The 19586-nt window shown below is 38.7% G+C and overlaps 2 protein-coding genes across 2 annotated transcripts in view; one reads left to right on the forward strand and one right to left on the reverse strand.

The window, feature by feature from the left end:
• LOC134658651 (heterogeneous nuclear ribonucleoprotein U-like protein 2) overlaps window positions 1-16539 on the reverse strand; it is a 35121-nt gene extending 18582 nt beyond the window's left edge. Inside the window, exons 1-13 of the mRNA XM_063514303.1 lie at window positions 16261-16539; window positions 14234-14367; window positions 13564-13814; window positions 13429-13463; window positions 12413-12546; window positions 11300-11446; window positions 10985-11095; window positions 10597-10684; window positions 9359-9495; window positions 7090-7198; window positions 6191-6303; window positions 2830-2987; window positions 873-1062 (exon numbers count right to left, since the gene is read on the reverse strand). Coding sequence (XP_063370373.1) covers window positions 873-1062; window positions 2830-2987; window positions 6191-6303; window positions 7090-7198; window positions 9359-9495; window positions 10597-10684; window positions 10985-11095; window positions 11300-11446; window positions 12413-12546; window positions 13429-13463; window positions 13564-13814; window positions 14234-14367; window positions 16261-16390 — 1737 coding nt within the window. The 5' untranslated portion in view covers window positions 16391-16539. The remainder of the gene's footprint in view (window positions 1-872; window positions 1063-2829; window positions 2988-6190; window positions 6304-7089; window positions 7199-9358; window positions 9496-10596; window positions 10685-10984; window positions 11096-11299; window positions 11447-12412; window positions 12547-13428; window positions 13464-13563; window positions 13815-14233; window positions 14368-16260) is intronic.
• Window positions 16540-16999: 460 nt separating this feature from the next.
• On the forward strand, window positions 17000-17744 carry LOC134658852 (dynein regulatory complex protein 8-like). The gene is made up of 3 exons (XM_063514523.1): window positions 17000-17167; window positions 17252-17365; window positions 17610-17744. Exons 1-3 carry the CDS (start codon window positions 17146-17148, stop codon window positions 17735-17737), a joined length of 264 nt encoding a protein of 87 aa, XP_063370593.1. The 5' UTR covers window positions 17000-17145; the 3' UTR covers window positions 17738-17744.
• The last annotated feature ends 1842 nt before the right edge of the window (window positions 17745-19586 follow it).

The following is a 19586-nucleotide window of genomic DNA, read 5'->3' on the forward strand; positions in this document are numbered from 1 at the left end:
CGAGAAAAGTTTGCACCATACCTTTGTCCTAGTCGTTCGGGCGTCGTTTTTAGTATGGTTCAACCGAAAGCTAAAACGAATTATACAGGACCATGTGACGTTCCACAGCTAAAGGCCGTAAAGGCGCCTTTTGGCGTTCGGCGCATACGCTATTATCGACGCTCCAATTATGTTATTAAAGCGGGGCGACTTAAGAGCCAACAGGAGCTAAGATTTAAATATTTTAGGTAAATATACCCGTCTCGCTAACGGAACCGGCTCCTAACACTAGTGCGATAAGGGCAAGGCTTTCGTACTCGACTGTTTCCTCCTCCAAAACTTAACCAATCGTAACCAAATTTGGAAATCTAAATGATTATGACATTACCCGTGTCGGACCGTTTTGATTTTTTGACTAATTGATGTCAGTTTTGAATAGCACGCCTCTCATTGCGGTATGCCGACTATGGTCAATTAGGCCATTTTGGCCATTTTTGAAGGGCTCTAGCGCCTTAAAAAACAAAAATATCAAAAAAAGCAAAACAGTCCGACACAGATATTGACAATATTAATCTGTGTTGAAAAAATCATTGCTCTAGCTTCAAAACACACGGAGGAAACAGTCGAGTACGTTTGTATGGAGAAATGACCACTCCTGTTGGCTCTTAAGAAAGGATTTTTCAAAACTCATAAAAAAAAGAAAACAAAATTAAAAAAACTCTCCTGCGCGTGCGAAGCTGCGGGCAAAAGCTAGTTTCGTATGAATGTAAGTCGGATAATAACTGTTAGGAGACCAGACTTTGACTTTGATTTGACTGAAAACTGTTTTGATAGTTATCAATGTATACTGCTGAATTCTACCCTACTGAGTGGTACAAACAATCTCAACTAACCTCTCTCCTCTGTCTCTGTCGCTCCTCTCGTTCCTTCTTTTCCTTCTCTTTCCGTTCCTTCTCCTTCCTGGCAACTTCCTCTTTCTGCCGCTGGATCTCCTCTTCGCGAACCCTCTTCTCTTCTAGAACTTGCTCGATGGGTATCTCAAGGCGTTTGCGGACTATCTTCGTCTTTGTCAACATGTTGTATCTGATGGTGATGATAAAGAAAATCGTATTAAAATAAGACTCCAGGCTGTCACTAATTATCAGTTCCAGGTACAAAGTTATGTTAATATTGTTCAAATTTAAGCGTACGTGCTCGTATAGACCAAATACAGGGTGCTTCCTGTAACAGGAGCAATAAATTAAACTGTAGGATGTACTCCTCAAACTGACCAACATTTGTTCAGCAACCTTTAAAAACAACTCATGTTTTGATTTTTATTACACTTTTAAGTTTATTCTAAGACGCAATGTATTGCAAATTTTGTTATGTTTAAAGCGTGACAAGCAACGTCAAACACATTGATGTCAGCGTACATTGAAGGCAATATTTATTTTGTATGATAAAGAGGAAGTCTAAAGGATTCATAATTTTCAAAAGTCGCTGAACAAATGTTGCTCAGTTTCAGGAGAACAGCCTTTAGTTTAATTTATTGCTCCTGTTACAGGAAGCACCCTGTATAGGGAAATGTAACATGCGTGTAAGCTCCTACCGCCGAAACGACCTTATACGCGCAGAAAAATACGCCAGTCTCGTCTGTAACCGCCCTTAAAGGAAATACTTCCTTTTGTCACAGAATAAATAATAGTACTGGGTACAGAAGATTCACTAGGTGCTAGGTGGACCGCCAGGTGGCGCAAGCGCGAGCAGGCGTCCATTCCTTAGCGGTGCGCGGCAACTACTATGGCTAGACACCAAAATTGGTGTGGGCCGCATATACTTGTAGGTACAGTCGCCATCAGATATATCGAACCAGCCAAGGCGCTCACAAATATCTGAACACGCCTCTATTCTCAAGGCGTCAGAGTGCGTGTGCAGATATTTGTGATCACCTTGGGTGCTCCGATATATCTGATGGCGACTGTACTTGTAGCGACGCGACGGCTCCTGCTTTTATTTTTGAAATTGATGGTGTAGAGTTTTCGGTATGTGTCAACACAACAGGAGGTGGTCCCTGACACCGAACGAACTGCCAGGTAAAAAAATAGCCGCACGAATGATAATAGTATTTTATACAATCGTGATATAATCGAGAGCTTTTCAGTCGAGTACCGTATTTATATAAGTAGGGTACGAGTACCGTATAAGTAGGGTACGAGATTGAAAAGCTTGATTATATCACTATTGTATACAATACTTTTTCTACGAGTCAACAAAAAAATACTTAAAACTAGTAGAAGAATCATATCTGTAGGTAAAAAAAAAAACAAAAGTATACAGCTAAGATGCGCGAGCAGCCGCGTTACCTTCATACTGGTCAACGACACCTTCTCGTAACTCATGAGGCCCTGGTACTTGCTCCGCGCTTTCGATTGGTCAATTTCATTATAGTTGACTAAACTGTATCGAAATGAATATTATAGTTGACTAAACTGTATGGAAATGAATATTATAGTTGAGTTGGGATCCCATAGTGAAAAAAGTATGCGATTTCACTTTGGTATACGAAGTCTTAATTCAAGCATTGCAGTCGACGAGTGACGATGATTGGACACTTAATACGACACGACCACTTCTTTAAAGCTATCCTGGAGGGGCGGATAGGACGCAAGCGGGGTAAAGGAAAACCCAGACGCAGCTTTCTAGACCAAGTGAAAGAGAAAGTGGGGGTCGTGTCGTATCAGAAAGTCAAAGAGCTGGCGCAAGACAGTGAATGCTGGAAGATACTCCACCGACAAGTGAATAACTCTTAAGTTAATGATGATGAATCGACGAGTAGAAAAAGTGTATATAATATAATACAAGACTCACTGGTCGTGTCCGAAGTTGACCCGGTAGCAGATGTTCTTGGTCAGCACGTGCGGGAACAGTGCGCGGCCGCCGAGCGCCGCGCGGTCGAACTCGTGCGCCGCGCCCAGCTCCGCGCCGTTCAGCGTGTACGACACCTTGCACGGGCTCGACTCCAGGTCCTGACAGATAAGATAATCATGTAGACGCATAGACTAGGAATCCTCTAGACGGAGTATAGAGCAATTATTTCATGAAACCGATGCTGCCAGAAATACGGGGGTGCGGGGGGACGAGGTGAGCGAATCCCGTGCCGTGATTGGTCCGTTCAAAGACACGGACCAATCACGGCACGGGATTGACTCGAAGATGGAGTAAAACTACCGTATAAGTGGCAGAGGGGGTAGCGTTACTATGCTATGTCTAGAGGATGTCTTGTCTGTGTGTAGACGCCTTCCGTTATATAGGGTGCCCAGTAATTAATGGATAGCCTTCTAACCACCGACAGGGCACGTTAGGCTGGTCCAGAAAATGCACTTATAGGTCTAGTAAAAGTTACGTGGTTTTCGAGATATCGCACTTTTCTAAATTTTAAGTACCTATGGTGCTATTAAAAAAGACAGAAAGTTCGATTATCTCGAAAACCACGAAACTTTTACTAGACCTATATGTGCATTTTCTGGACCAGCCTAACGTGCCCTGTCGGTGGTTAGAAGGTTATCCATTAATTACTGAGCACCCTGTATAGGAGCGGCCGAGGTGCTCAAAAATATCTGAACGCATTGACAATAGAGGCGAAATTAAATTTATTCTAGGCTTGATAGCATCGTTCGCAGACGTTTCTGCTTGTTAAAAATTAAAATAGAGGAGAGTTCAGATATTTGTGAGCTCCTCAGCCGCTCCGATATATCTGATGGCGACTGTACAGTGTACATTCATGTTAATAAAAAAAAATCAACGGGTTGCACTCCGGGAGTGCCGATAGAAGTGAAAACTCACCTCACTATGTTACTGACGCCCGGTAACACGATACATACGTTTAGCGGAGGTATTCTATTTATTTATTATATATTATTATCATTCTCAAATAAGATCACACTTTTTCATTGACATGTTTATTTACATACTGCCATGACAACGTCAAATTATTTGAACATAGGTAAAGAGTGTATAAGAAGGGTATAGGTTTTGAAAAGGGCTCCGCAACATAAATGTCAAATAACATTGAGTTTTTCTTTATTGATTTAAATGCCATCTAAATTATGAGTGGCCACCTTACGGGGCTTACGGTCACGTGATCGCCTTACGCTGTCTCGAGTTTATCATTTTTTCCCCACCTCAAAAAGTGCCCAGCGCCGCTAAAGAAGGTTTCACTTCAAAAAATGCGGGACGTTCTTGTATGCTTCAATTATTAGACTTATCTATATAAAAAAGTGCATTCGTGCGATAGCCAACGCTTGGTTCACGGACAGCTGTAAACCACTGTTTAAGGAATTTAATGTTTTGCCTTTACCTTGCATGTACATCAAAAAAGCATGTCTGTTTGTGAAAAAGCACCCTGAACTCTTTAAAAAGAGAATTGATGTATTTGCCGGGAATCGGAGAGCGCAATACAGGAACCTATTATATCAGCCTCCTTCACATTCTACTGTATACCACAGAAATGCTTACAATATGTGTATAGTTGTATTCAACAGTCTTCCCGATGAGCTAAAGCAAATTGATTGTAACCAATTTAGCAATAAGATTACAAAATGGCTGTCTGAAAATTGCTTTTATAGTGTAAGGGAATTTTTAGAGCAGAAATTGTTAAATCAAATAGAATAATATTTTAAGTAGCAGAGATTAGGTTTATGGTCAGATCATGACACCCTGTTAGGGCACACAATAGTATTATTATTCTATTCTATTCTAAGCTAGTCTATAAGGCAGCATAATAACATTAATACCATTTACTTATTAGTAATAAATTAAATTAAAAATAAATGACGTCAATTGTGTAGGTTGTAATAATAGGCTAATGCTAAAAAATTGTCAACTTGCAATTTAAGATCCTGATTTCATCAATGTTATAAAGCTAAAATATAAATATAATGAACAAATTAATTGTAAATGGAAATTATTATGCGTAGGGCCAGAGGGGCATTAGAATGCTGTGAATAGAGGCAGACCGACGTTATTTTGTCATTTTTCTTCGGTATCATCAATAAATTGTTGAAGGCTATAGTAGTTTATTTCTTGACATCTTACTATTCATTTATATTCCCAATGACTTTAAATAAATTATGTACACGACGACCATTATGTAACTTGTAACGATTTTACTATTTAATTTGACATTTTTTATTTTTATTTAATACCTATTCAATTTGATACAAGTGGATGACTTTTTTTTTAACTATAAAAAAATTACCCACTGTTTTTATTTTTGTATCTAAGTTTTTTCAATATTGTGCTTTTATTTTATGTTAAAATTATTATTAGTCAATTATTTGCATGTCGTGTCTTCGACTTGATACTTACATGTAAAACTGTTGTCATCTTGTACCATACGTATTCTGGCAAATAAAGAAATTCTATTCTATTCTATTCTATCAACTTGTGTTAACCAGCCTTATTAAAGTTTACAAAATTGCAAAAAGTGAGTGCCATCCCAAATTTCGGCATTATTAGTGCGATTATGTTATAAGTTATAAATTAATCGTATGAATGAATCTTGTTATTCCGCTTGCGACCCCACATGCCAGTGAGCGTGCGGGAGTAAATACAGAATAATGATCTACCTGCGTCAGCTAATGTGTTTTCTTGTAATAAAACACCAGTAATAAAGCTTTACAGGAGATATTTTTATAATTTTGGGGCTGCCAATGCACTTATTCTACGTAATTATTTAACAACCTATTTCTGCCAACTTTCATCGCACTTGCCTTCAACTTGACAATGAAAAAGAACTTTTTTTATTTTATTCTAACCTTTCTGTGGTCTTTACGAGGGTTTAAACCTCGGTTGGGCTGTGTCTTCGAAAGAAATGCAAAAAGATGACGAGAAATATCTCAGTCAGAACCCTTATCATACACATACTAGTCGAAGGCTATGAGTATAAATATGTCTGACCAATAATGTTATCACACATTCCAATGCTCTTTAGATAATAAAGTTGACTGTCTGACTACATTATATTATATTATCATCTTTGACTAGATGAGCAGCGGTCGGCAACAGGCGGCCCGGTCCCTGGCTATTTTGTAAGTAATATTGACAAACGACAATGTCTGATAAAGTCATATAAATATTAACTAAGTGCGGCCTGCGTCAACTACTATGTGGCCCATGGCTTCTAAAAGGTTACTGACCGCTGAGATAGGGTATCTGAAAGTGCACTTACCAAATAAACCCCGATGACGTCTTTCTCGGAGAAGGTCTTGCCGTACTCCTTAAACTCCCCGTTGTTGACAGCGCGCCCCGTGTTCTCATAGCCGAAGCTCAGCTCACCCTCGCCTAGATAAGCCACTTAAATCAGTTATTTATACAAAATAAAAATAAAGTCCTGTCTTGCAAAATATAAGACTAAAATTTAAAATGTTAAATACACACCGAACACATTAAATTTAATTCGAACCACTTTAAGTCATCTTCCTCGCGTTGTCGCGGAATTTTGCCACGGCTCATGGGAGCCTTGTGTTCGCTTGGCAACTAATCCCAGTAATTGGCGTGAGCACTAGTTTTAACGAAAGCGACTGCCATCTAACCTTCCAACCCAGAGGGTAAACTAGGCCTTATTGGGATTAGTCCGGTTTCCTCGCGATGTTTTCCTTCACCAAAAAGCTTTACAACTTTAAAAGTACTGTATAATATTTGTAACAGTATTAGAGGAGTTTCAAAGAATATCAACCTCAAGTTGAGGTCTTTTCTAGGAGGTGGTAGTGGTCCTCAACCATCAGGCTGATCTAAGGGTTCATCCAGATTAGCCTTACACACGCAACTAAAAATATGCATTATAAGGAACAGAGGGCATACCGAGATGCAGTGAGGAATCATCCGTGGACCAGCCGACTCGGAGCCCGTTGGATATCACCTCCTTCTCGCCTGCCCTAGTAGCACGGTCGAATTTTTATCATTTATCACCATGCCTGTCACGTTCTAACAAGTATGTAAGTGCGAAAGTGACGGGCTTAGTGATAGTGGATAAAAATGGATCCGTGCTGAGCCCGCTGGTCTCCGTGGTTGTTACCGCGTCACCCACACGCAACTAAAGATACGCATTATAAGGAACAGAGGGCATACCGAGATGCAGTGAGGAATCATCCGTGGACCAGCCGACTCGGAGCCCGTTGGATATCACCTCCTTCTCGCCTGTAGTCTCCGTGGTTGTCACCGCGTCACCCACACGCAACTAAAAATAACATTCTGTTTGAAAAGAGGTATAAAAAAAATCATTAAATAATATTTAAATTAAAGGAAAGGTTCATAGACAACTTCCAAATCAATTACTCTAATCCAGCGGTCGGCAACAGGGGGCCCGCCAACCTCTCACTTGCGGCCCGCGAGCCTCCCTGGCTATTTTGTATGTAATATTGACAAACGACAATGTCTGATAAAGTCATAAATATTAACAAAGTGCGGCCCGCGTCAACTTCATTAACTACTATGTGCCCCTTGGCTGCTAAAAGGTTGCCGACCGCTGCTCTAATCAATACTGAGTTACCACTTGCTTGTGTACTTACCTGGCATTTTTAACTAGTCACTATTAATTACCTAGCGCCCACTCATTAAATGTTTCTTTCCATCAAGTCAGGTCAGGTCAAGGTCAGGTTTTTATCCATTAGGTTGGAGGTCAAACCCATTGAATCGCTTTTGGAAAATCAAGATTTTGGAGGGTCAGCTCTTAAAATACTACTAAGAAAGTGAGATAATAGTATTTTATGCAACCGTTGTTTAAGAGAGGTCAAAAAAGGCGAGTGGCGTGAGTAACAATTTGAGGCGAAGCCGAAAATTGTTAATAAAGACGCCACGAGTATTTTTGGACTCAGTTAAACAACGTTGCATACAATACTTTTTCTACGACCAAGCACTTACTTTGAAATAAAATTGTACCTACAAACAAATATTTTTAATTCAAGAAGTAGCAAAAATGGAGGGTACGGGCGGGAAAAGAATGAATATATATTATGAATGAAATTAAAAAAAAAACATGTCTATAGTTCACTTATTTGTCAGATATGACATTTAAAATAAGGTTGGCACACTGTATTTAATTTAACATTTTTTAAGTGGTCATTACACGAAGTATCGTAAAATCGCCAAAAAGATACTGCGTGTATGCACAAATTCTTTTTTTGGGAATAGACTAAAGACTTGTCTTGACAACTATAAGGTAGGGTTTTAAAGGTGTGTGCACGACCCTTTAAATGACAAATAAAAGTACGGGAGTAGAAAAAGGATTTTAATTACATTAAAACGGTTCATGCCCTCACAATCCTTCGGTTTTTCCCGACATAGATACTCATACATCATACGACATAGATGCGTATACCAGGACATCAGGACCTTAGGAGTGAAAAGTTAGAGAGGGAAGGCCGCAAATAGATCGAACTGGAGAGTCAGGCTAAGGCCAACCCGCGGCTGTAATGCCTCAGATGATGAGATACTCATACAGCGGTACCAGAAACACTAAATAAGGCAGCTCTAACAGTCGTTCAGTCTGTGCTGTATCATCGTAAGCCTTATTGCCGTGACATAAGGTCCACCGATGGTCAGTGTGTTGTTACTGACCAATGATATCATAACTATAGATAGCTCATACATAAGGAGCACAAAATATACTTCCATATTTATTTATATTCCTATGAAGAAATCTGTTTTTTTTATTAATGTTTGCATTCCATTCATCTTTGTCATACTCGTTGTTACAAGTCTTTTCTCTTTTTCGTTAGCATATATCTCGCTTGCCCGGGCGCGACTAAAGGCAACTTGTACAATTTGTCACAAGGTGAGTGCTTCAATTTTGGAGCGTGTATAACCTATCTTTTGATATAAGATCATAGTTAAGCTTTGGATTCCTCCGAAAACGGTGCCGGCCGCTATATAGCGTTGAATGACGTCACTAGAACGTTGTCTATGTAAACAAGATGGCGCGGTTTCCTAGACAGCGTTACGTTACGTTGACTGTCAACGTAACGTAAGATGACGGTGTCGATAGTTTCGTGAACGTTTTATTAGATAGCGGTGACGCCATTTTGAATAAATGACACGAGATTTGAATAAATGATTCCGTACTACGATTATTTTCCTCTTCTGATGATATTTCATCCTCCAAGTAAATTATAGATGATCAAGCAAATCTTGTCAGTAGGAAAAGGAGCGAAATTCAAATTTTCTATGGGACGTTATCCCATCGCGCCTACATTTTTCAAATTTGCCGCTTTGACCTTGGCGGATGACGGTGTGTTATGACGCCGCGGTACTTTCCACATGTCGCCACCGTAAAGACGGCCGTCTTTTGCGGCCGCTATATGACGGCACCGTTTTCGGAGGAATCCAAAGCTTTACTGACCTCGAAGCAGAGCCGGCCTTCAGAGACCCCGTGGCTGCCGCGCGCGCCGGCCCAGGCGTGCGCGAAGGCCCCGTCCGACAGCGGCACAACCGACACCAGCTCAGGCAGCTCCAAGTACTGGTTGAGGTCGCTATCGTCTGCGGAATTATAGTTTGTCAAAGGACTGTCTCATTTCAAACATAAGGGCTCATTTAGACGATGCGAGAACTCGCATGCGAGTTTCATTACATTGCGGGTTTTGATCGGTCGGTTGAATTGGGCGTAACCAAACAATTCGCAATGTAACTAAAATCGTATGCGAGTTCGCGCGCCGTCTAAATCAGCCCTAAGACAGAGAGAATCATACTATCTTTGTCGTAAAGAAAAGGATGAGTATACTGTTTAGACGTCTAAACAGTTTAAATTATGTCTCACGGAAGTTTAATATCGAGGATGAGTATAGTTTTCCTGGTTCTTACTGACTGAAAAATTGGTTTGACCAAGTTATATGTATATTCTATTCTATATTAGTTCTTACTGGTCTACCCTACCTTAACAAAATTATAAGCGCCCAAGATTTTATTCATAAGCCCCAAACATGTACAAGATTGACAAAATGCCTCATATCCAAAGACGACATTTTGTAAATTGTATTAAATAACTGCATCATGCGGCCTCGTAAACGACAGCTCCTGCTCCGTAGAGGAATTGAACGGTGGCCTCACACGCACAAAAAAAATACGAGAGTTTTCCAAAAAAAGTGTACATTTCATTCATGTCTTCAAAATATTGACTTCTTGAGCTCATTTTACTCAGAATCATTTGTACATTCACGCCTCATGTCATCAAAAATGTGTCCCAAAATTTTGTATGGAAAAAAATTTTTCCAGTGCGTCACGTTCATACAAATAAAAAAAATTCATACAAGAATGTGACGATCAGGAAAGGAAATTTTTGGACACATTTTTTTATGTATGAGGCGTGAATGTACAAATGATTCTGAGTAAAATGAGCCCAAGAAGTCAATATTTTGAAGACATGAATGAAATGTACACTTTTTTTGGAAAACGCTCATACCCTTTTAAACGTGAAAATAACTCCATGATGTAGAGTTAATCTAATGGTAATTATTTCCATCGGACTTGAAGTTACTCACCTCAACACAACTATTTCGATTATATATTTTTGTTTTTGCAAAAAGCTTTTAAATTGTAGGGCTGTCTGGAATATGCAAAAAGCTGTAAAAACTTAATACTTACACCAAGACAAAGTCAATTTGTTGTCATTAAGTTCGGGTTCAACGACCTTGGCCTCGCTCGATTCAGATTTCTTCCTGTGCCGAGATTCCTGAAAAAATATAAACTTTACGGGCCTGATTTTGTTAAATTATGTTTTATCCCTTTCTTACAAATACATAAGTCAAAATTACAGATAAGGACATTACATATTAGCTAATTGAGGTTTGTAGCGCGTTTATGAATAAGGGCTCATTTAGAAGGTGCGAGAACTCGCATGCGAGTTTCACTACATTGCGTCATTTGATCTGTCGGCTGAATTGACTTAACCTCAATGGTCCGCAATGTGACTAAAATCGTATATGAGTTCGCGTGCCGTCTAAATGAGCCCTAAGGGGGTGAGTCTCCCTACCTCAACGGGGGGCGTGAGCACTTCATTGGTAACCTCAACGGCCTTGTAGAAGTTGCTCCAGCGAGCCTTCTTCTCTTGCTTGCGTTTCAAACGGTTCAGTTTCACCGGGTCCTGCGAAACGAGCAATTTTGAACTTTAATAGTTTGTAGCAAAGTTACAATTTTGTATAGCAACTATTTGAGCATTATTACGATGAGATTATTGGTATATATTATGCTCTTTTGCTGACATTGACACAAGTGTTAAAAAAGACCTTACCGAAAACTTGATTCTTATAAAAAATATACTATAAAAAGGAGAAAGAAACCAACAAACCTTGCTGAACTCCTCTAGACGCTTGGCGTCCTCCTCTGCCTGTTTCTTCTCTCGCTCTAAACGTTCCTTCTCTTTCTGCTGCAGGCGCTCGTTCAGTTGTTCCCACTCTTCTTCCTCGGTGAGCTCGCGCTGTCTCTCTTGCGCCTCCTGACGTAATGAAAAAATATTTCATTAACAACAAATACTTAACAAATACTAAATGACAGTCAAGTTTCAATTCTAAACTTAAAACATCAAAGTTTTAGAAACTTAATTATGCGACCCTTGAACTCCTTAAAGGGATTCGATTCGAACCCAGGATACCAACTTAAATTCATAATCAGACACTACACTACCATCAGTGGTCTTAATATAACTAAGGGCCTTATCATGTCTATTATGGTTATTACCTTATTACTTTTTAGATAGATAGATAAACAATTTATTCCCTTGCCACAATACACACAAAAAGATTTAAACAATATCAAACTAAAAATAAAATAAAGAACAAAAAGCATCAGTAAAAGATAGGTTTGCTGTGTGCGTTACAGCAAAACAAAAGGGTTCTGGCTCAATAATACGCTCCACTCTTTCGGGTGAAGCACTGAAAATTCTGCTAGAAACCAGATCACGAACAGATATGTACAAAAAATTATAATAATTTTTTTTTTTTTTTCTCTCTTTTTATCTGCAATCGGCTGTTTTAGCCATAATCAGATGTTATGTCTTTTTTGAGGGTTTTGAGAGGTATTCCATTAAATACTCTCTCTTGACTTTGATAGTATTTATCTTCTAGTGCCACTTAGTGCCTCTGGTCTAGTCGCAGTATTTGCCACCTTTTCAGCCTACTCGGATTGTCATTGGTGTTTACCAGGTCCCTTGCAAGTTCGTTTGTATGTTTTTTTAGTCGTTCTTTGTACTTAACACAATATCTGTTAACTTCCTCTTTGATTGTTGGAATCTTTAGGTATTCATGTATCTCTGTATTCTTTGCAAACCATGGTGCACATGTTACAGCCCTTAGGACGTTATTCTGAAACCTTTGCAGAATCTCGAGGTTTGAGTTACTGGCCGTTCCCCAGAGTTCAATCCCATATGTCCATATAAATATACAAAAAAAAAATATTTATGTACCTCACTCTCTTCGCCATCGACAGCCTTCTTATCTTCTCCCTCTGTCTTTTCTCCATCTTCTTCCATCTTCTGCGCTTCCTTCTGTGTTCCATCTTCTGCAGGTTGCTTCCCATCTGCTTCCTGCTCCATTGGTTCTAAACAAATACCTGGGTTTAATAGCTTATCTTACGAGCTTAAAGCCCTTGCTACACGGTCGCCGACAAGCCTACTAACCGTCTGACCTTGGTCATTTTTGGTCAAATTTTGTTGGAAACAACTGTCTACACGGTCCGTCCAGACCAAGGCCACGCGGTCTGAGGGGCTTGTCGGCGACCGTGTAGCAAGGGCTTTAATTTGTATTATAAGCAGAAACGCCTGCAATCGAGACAACTATTCTTAGAAATAAACACAGACACACACATACAGAGTTTTTTCCCTTTTCCTTCATTTCTAAAAACCTATACGAAGTTACACTTACACAACATAAAGGCAACATTAAGGGTCTGCTAGGCTAGGCTTCTTGACAATAATTAACATTATGTGTAGTAGGTGGTTTGAAAATGTGATGTCTACCCCAAACTTTTTCATAGACTTTTCTTCGGGTAGTTGCACCACAGACAAGACATCCTCTAGACTGAGCATAGTAACGCTACCCCCTCTGCCACTATATACGGTAGTTTTACTCCATCTTCGAGTCAGTGTCAGAATCCCGTGCCGTGATTGGTCCGTGTCTTTGAACGGACCAATCACGGCACGGGACTCGCTCACCTCGTCCCCCCGCACCCCCGTATTTTTGGCAGCATCGGTTTCATGAAATAATTGCTCTAAACTACATAGAGGATTCCTAGTCTATGAGTTGCACAAATCTGTTTCGACATTTTGCTGGGGCATCAGTTAGCCGCGACCACGACCAGTGAAACCTGTGTCGAAACGTCGGTAAATAAAGGTAATAAAATAAATTTCGCGATAGACCCGTCTATAAATGTGACTTAATATGTATTCAAAACGCGAAAGTTTTAAATAATGATTGTTCTTACCTTCAGATTTCACCTGAGGCACTGGTGACTGGCTCCTGAAAGTACGAAGAAAATACAATAGGTATAATAATGCTATTTAATACTTTATGACAAGAATGTGTCGAGGCCATTTTAGCATTTTCTGACGTCGCTTACCTCTCATCATCAATGCTGTACATCTCCGAGTCCTCAACTTGGGGTTTGGCCTGCGGCTCCGGTTCTGTCTCCATCTCAGGTTCCGGAGCAGGCACAGGCACAGGTGCAGGTTGTACTGGCTCTGGTTCAGAATCCGGTGATGATTCTGGAGATGGCTCTGGAGACGGTTCACGCTGAGGTTCAGGTTCCGGTTCAGGTTCTTCGGATTTGGGTTCCTCGACAATCGGTTCTGGAGTCTCAACTCGAGCTACCTGTTTTAAAAGATGAAATATCTTATACCTTTAAACAAGCAATTCTTGTATATTTATTTATATGTATACATATATATTTCGGGGATCTCGGCACGGCTCTAACGATTTCGATGAAATTTTCTATATGGGGGGTACAATAAGAAAAAAATCTGACCAGGGGCCCGTTTCTCAAAAGCTTGTCACTTATAATACAAGTGGAAGTCATGTCACGCTTGTATTACAAGTTTTAGTTACAAGCTTTTGAGAAACGGGCCCCAGATAGACTCGTAGTTGTATGGTTACAGTTTGGCAGGCGTCCCTTGTCAGTGTCATCTTTTTATGCTAGTACTTATTAGTAATAACCCCAAAAAGAGGAATGAGTAGTTCTTTTTTCTACTATTACTGACAAAATTTGTTTTTCAAACTATAATTTAGCATACCTTAGCCGGGGTAGAAGCCACTCTGGTTGACGAGGACCGTCTCCGAGTTCTAGCAGCCGGGCCGGCGCGCCTGGGAGTGGAGGGCTCATCGGCATCCTCGGTTGATGTATCTAGTATTGTTGTATCGGCAATCGCTGAAAAAGAACAAAACTATAAGTGTTGTTGCCTTAGGGCTGATTTAGACGGCGCGCAAACTCGTATGCGATTTTAGTTAAATTGCGAACTGTTGGTTACGTCCAATTCAACCGACCAATCAAAACCCGCAATGTAATGAAACTCGCATGCGAGTTCTCGCATCGTCTAAATGAGCCCTTACCTATAGTCATTTCAAAAAAAAAATTCTAATAGTGTTTATTATATCTAAATAGCTGAACACATGTGAGATACGATCAGAAATGTTTTTGTAATTTGTGCTAAATTTATTGTAATTAAAGTAAAATTTAAATGTCAATCTTTGAGAGAATAAACCAAACCCAGGAATGAAGCAAGGTTTTGTGAAATAATTCTTTTCTTTTCCAATTGAATACAAAAAAATCAACCATGAGAAAGCATTTTTCTGTTATAGGCTTACTAATTTATTCCATTTCTGCACATTCCATTAAACAATTTCCTTTTGTTAATACTTTTTAATGGTAAAAAATGTATAATTAGCTAACATTCAACAAGCCAGTAGGCATGCTTCTAATCACATTGATAACAACTCCATTTCATGGTGCTAATCAATTATTTTGAAATACAGTCAGCAGCAGAAGTTGCGGGAAGCGGCCCAGGTGTTTAAAATGATCTTGATACAAGTTTTAAGGTAATTTTGAGCTCCTCACCCGCTTAGCAACTTCTGCTGCTGATTATACCTAATGTTGACAGTTAACTGTATTTTTACCCAACTTCAATTTCATAGGAGGAGGTTCTGTATTCGGTTTGGTGTTGTATCTTATCTATTTTCTTGCCAAACATTCTAGTTAGTGGGTTGGACTGTAGCAAAGGGGGGGCTGGGACTTAGAATTTTTTTGACGTAGTGGTGTCATTATGACCCTATTTTTAAATGATTGTAATGTGTAGATCAAGTCAAAATAAGCATCTTTTATCGGAAAAACTTTTCTCTAAAATAAAAAATGGCCGAGTTAGACGCCTCCAAAGATTGATGTTGGGAGCTGGGACTTGGAAAATTTTCATTGAAAGTGATATTATTATTATTATTATTATTCTTTATTTCAGATAATAATTTATCCATAGAATTGTTAGTTTGGCTTATGACTACGTTAATTACTTAATTACTACTACATTAAATAATAATATCATTATGATATCATTATGACATATATTTTAAATGATTTAGCTTTAGATAAATGATGAAGCAACTTTTACTTGGAAAACTTTTTACTAAAAGTGAAAATGGCAGAGATACAGCATTTTACATAACACTCTTTTAAGGCAGGTCGGTGTAGGTACGACGACGAGCGAAGCGAGGAGGAGTGTTAGGTAGAACTGCGACCTTACAGCGCGCGAGCCGAGCGAGGTGTTTGTAGATAATCAAAACTTCCAAGTCCTTAAATAAATAATTAACCGGTATGCTCATGTACAGAATGTCATTGAACTTTATGAAACATTCTATAGGTATGTTTATACAGCTTAGTGCCTAGTATGCAAGAACTAATTAAAACTGATTACCATATTAAATCCGTAATAATGATGCAGCTTAATTAAGTATAAACGTTAACGTGGTGTTTAGCGCTAAGTTACACTATTATCTGAAGCCGATAAATTTAGTATTTCGATTGACATTACGGTGTATGTTGTAATGGCTACGTTGGTAAATACGATTGGCAGTTCAGGCCAAATTATAGCCCTGACGTCATTTGTTACAAAACTACGGATGTTCGCATCGCGTTGAAAATAAACGATCTAACACGTGCCGTTACCAACTAGGAAGTACCTATGATATCACTGAAGATTTTAAGGCATCTTATCATGTGTCTCATTACTCAATATAAAGCGTTATTTCTTGGACATAAACCATACTTATTTACCTTTCCCGCTTTTAGCTTCCAGCGCCTTCTTTAGTCTTTCGACCAAAGCCGGCTTATTGCCTTTGGTGTCCAAGCCCAAAGCGCCGAGCTCGGATCGAAGATCCACGACCTTCATCTTGGCGGGATCCATTATTATTTGTTAAACTAACACTTATCACGATATATTATATTTCCTCTGCTAACAAATCAACTAAGAATATACATTCCTTGATTTCAATCACAATTTTTCGGAACAAGAAGAAGCGCCAAGCTATCCGAAACCAATATGGCGGCCGCAGAAAAAAAGCAAACGCGGGGACCGCGCTCAACCTTACGGATACGTTCAATAACTACAAAATATCGGTAGCATATGTTATTAAAGTTTGAAATCTAACTTATATTTTATATAACTTGATTTTAAGTAATAAAAGTATTAATTTATGATAAATTAAATTTACAACACGATTAAAGTTAAAAGCCGTTACAGACTTTGGTCCGGTCCGATCGTGTGAGAGTATCTGGGATCGAGAAAGAGATATTGTTTTGTCCGGACCAAGCCGCGATCCTGTACGCCCGTCTGTTAAGGCTTTAAATAATATCGTGTGAGGAAAACATATATAGTCTGTCAAACAACTTTGTCAGTAGAAACGGCGCGAAATTCAAATGTTCTATGTGAAGGCAACCCTATTTGCCGTTTTTTTTACTACTGACGGAAATGGCTTGACAGACTATATTTCATAGACAATAAGGATTTGACCATAGACTTGCAGAGTTGTCAATACTTGCGCGGTATTTTTGACGGGTTGCTTAGATACAAAAGTATGTTTTGATATTTACATTCGCATTTCTCTTTTACATTACTTTTAGGACGTGCAATAACTCTGAATCTCAACCAAATACTCAAATATGGCAAAGAACGAACCTAAAAGCAAGTTATCAAAATATAAATAAAATAGCTTCTCTACTTACTTTTATCAAAACACCTGTTAACTTTGAAACTATTGATTTTCAGTTCAAGCTAACAATGACATGGAGAAGAAAATTATGGAGGAATTTGAAGTATTCGATCATTCAGGGAAGCAAGTAGTCGACGTGCGTGAAATAGGCACTATACTGCGATCTCTGGGTCTGTAGTGTAGCTTCAGTATATTTTTGATATTTTACGGTGTTCATAGCAGACTACGTTCATATCTTACTCACTGTATTGTCAATACTGTAAATATAGGTGGTCAAGCAAATCTTGTCAGTAAAAAAAGGTGCGAAATTCAAATTTTCTATGGGACGATATTCCTTCGCGCCTACATTTTTCAAATTTGCCGCATTTTTCTACTGACAAGATCTGCTTGACCAGCTATAGGTAATGTTTGCAGGCTGTTGCCCAACGGAAGCGGAAGTGCAGGAAGTGATACTGGCCACAGAGAACAAGGAAGCCACCGGAAACGTTCCTCTTAGTAACTTCCTTCCGTACATGTGCAAAGTGTTGATGGAGCACAGGTAATCATTTTCCCTTCGCTATACTCCAGCAAACACTTTGTCAATAGAAAAAGGCGCGAAATTCAAATATTCTATGGGATGATAAATCCTACACTACATAAGTACTGAATAAATGTTTCTGTTGTATGCAGGGAAGCAAATAGCATCTCTCGTGTTCAAATAAGGTTGAGTGAGCCACTGTTCCCGCCTTGACCCTACTCAAATCTTCGCAGGTTCTACCCCGCAAACGCAGAGATGCTACTAGCCGCGTTCCGTTATTTTGACGAGGATGGACGCGGGTACCTCACCAAGGAGAGGTTTACCAAACTCATGTTGGAGGAGGGAGAGTGTTTTACTCAGGTACGCCAAAAGGAACTTTAAAGGTGTAGACCTACAAGCTATTTTGCAACGCTGCTATTGCGTATAATTTTGTATGGTTTTTTTTTTTCAAAATCTGTTAAAGCCAATCTTCATTAATTTGAAATTGAGGGAAGGTCTTCTAAGTATGTGTGTAAGTTTGTAATCCGGGAAGTCTTTAAGGGTAATAGGTGCCAAAATTTATAATAAACTACCTGAGGCAATCAAAAAATCGAGTACTGAACGCTGCTTCACACGTAAACTCAAAACGTTCTGCACATCAAAAGCATACTACTCGGTGAAAGAATTCCTGGATGAATGATTAAATATGTCGAGAAACCATAAAATAAATTTATATAATATACCTAAGCTAAGCTATTTTATAATAATTGTAAATAATGTTTGAATCTGACGATGTACAATTAATACAAATAAATATAGTATATTCTATTCTATGTAGTAAGACGGCCACTGACCCAAAAGAAAATCCATCCTGTATGTCATAGAAACTCAAACATGTTAAATAGTTACTTTGAAGATTTATAAACTAGAATCCAGTTCTTACGAGGTATATCAAACCCAATTTAAAAAAAAAACCATTTTCGCGTTATCAGGAGGAGTTTGATGAAATGATGCAGATAGCCCTCGACCCAGTCACGGACACAATCACCTACGAGTACTACATCAACCAACTCATGGTAAGGATATTTTTTATGCTATGCTATACCTACATATACTTTGCGTGAAAAGTTGTAAAAGACACACGAGAACAAAGTTATTTACACCTACATTCTAAATAGTCGTTACGCTCGGGATTCCATTTTGCAATCTTTCGCTTGCTCGGGTATCAATATTGCTACGAAAAATTTTTTGCCCCCGAGTGAAACACATTTTTTCCACCACAGCAACCCGAAGACAAAATCAAATCCAAATGAATGTTATTAAATATTTATCATTCAAAATCATCATTTAAAAGTCAATTCTTACAGCAAACATAAGAAAACAACTCCAATTTTGCATCTGATTATGATAACTTTGCCTCATTTGTGAATAAAATGCAACTTTTCTATCAGTTTTTGAAGTGCAAAGTAAGCCTTTCCGAGCTGGTGTGGTGAAAAATAATATAATAGCTCTCTGGCCGAGACTGCAATAAAGAAAAGCAAACAACAATATCAGTTCATCATTTATTTTTAATCAAACTTAAAGGGTCATATCATATATTTTAGTCAAAATAAAGTATCGCCTAACTTATGGGCTAAACTAAAACATAATTAATTCATAAGATATCAATGATACCATGATCTAAAATTAATAATCAAAACTTAAAAAGGTATTTGCTTATTGCAAAATTAAATACATACCTTATGTTATAATCTGATGCCCAATTGAGAGTGGACACAGTGAGCATAAAAGCGCACAGATAATATACAGAATATCCCACCCAACATGTAATTAAGTAATTAATGTCCTATTTAATTTAAAACTATAGTCTATTTCATTAGCACATTAAAAGAATG

This window comes from Cydia amplana, chromosome 23, assembly GCF_948474715.1.
Source record: "Cydia amplana chromosome 23, ilCydAmpl1.1, whole genome shotgun sequence".
Classification (NCBI taxonomy): domain Eukaryota; kingdom Metazoa; phylum Arthropoda; class Insecta; order Lepidoptera; family Tortricidae; genus Cydia; species Cydia amplana.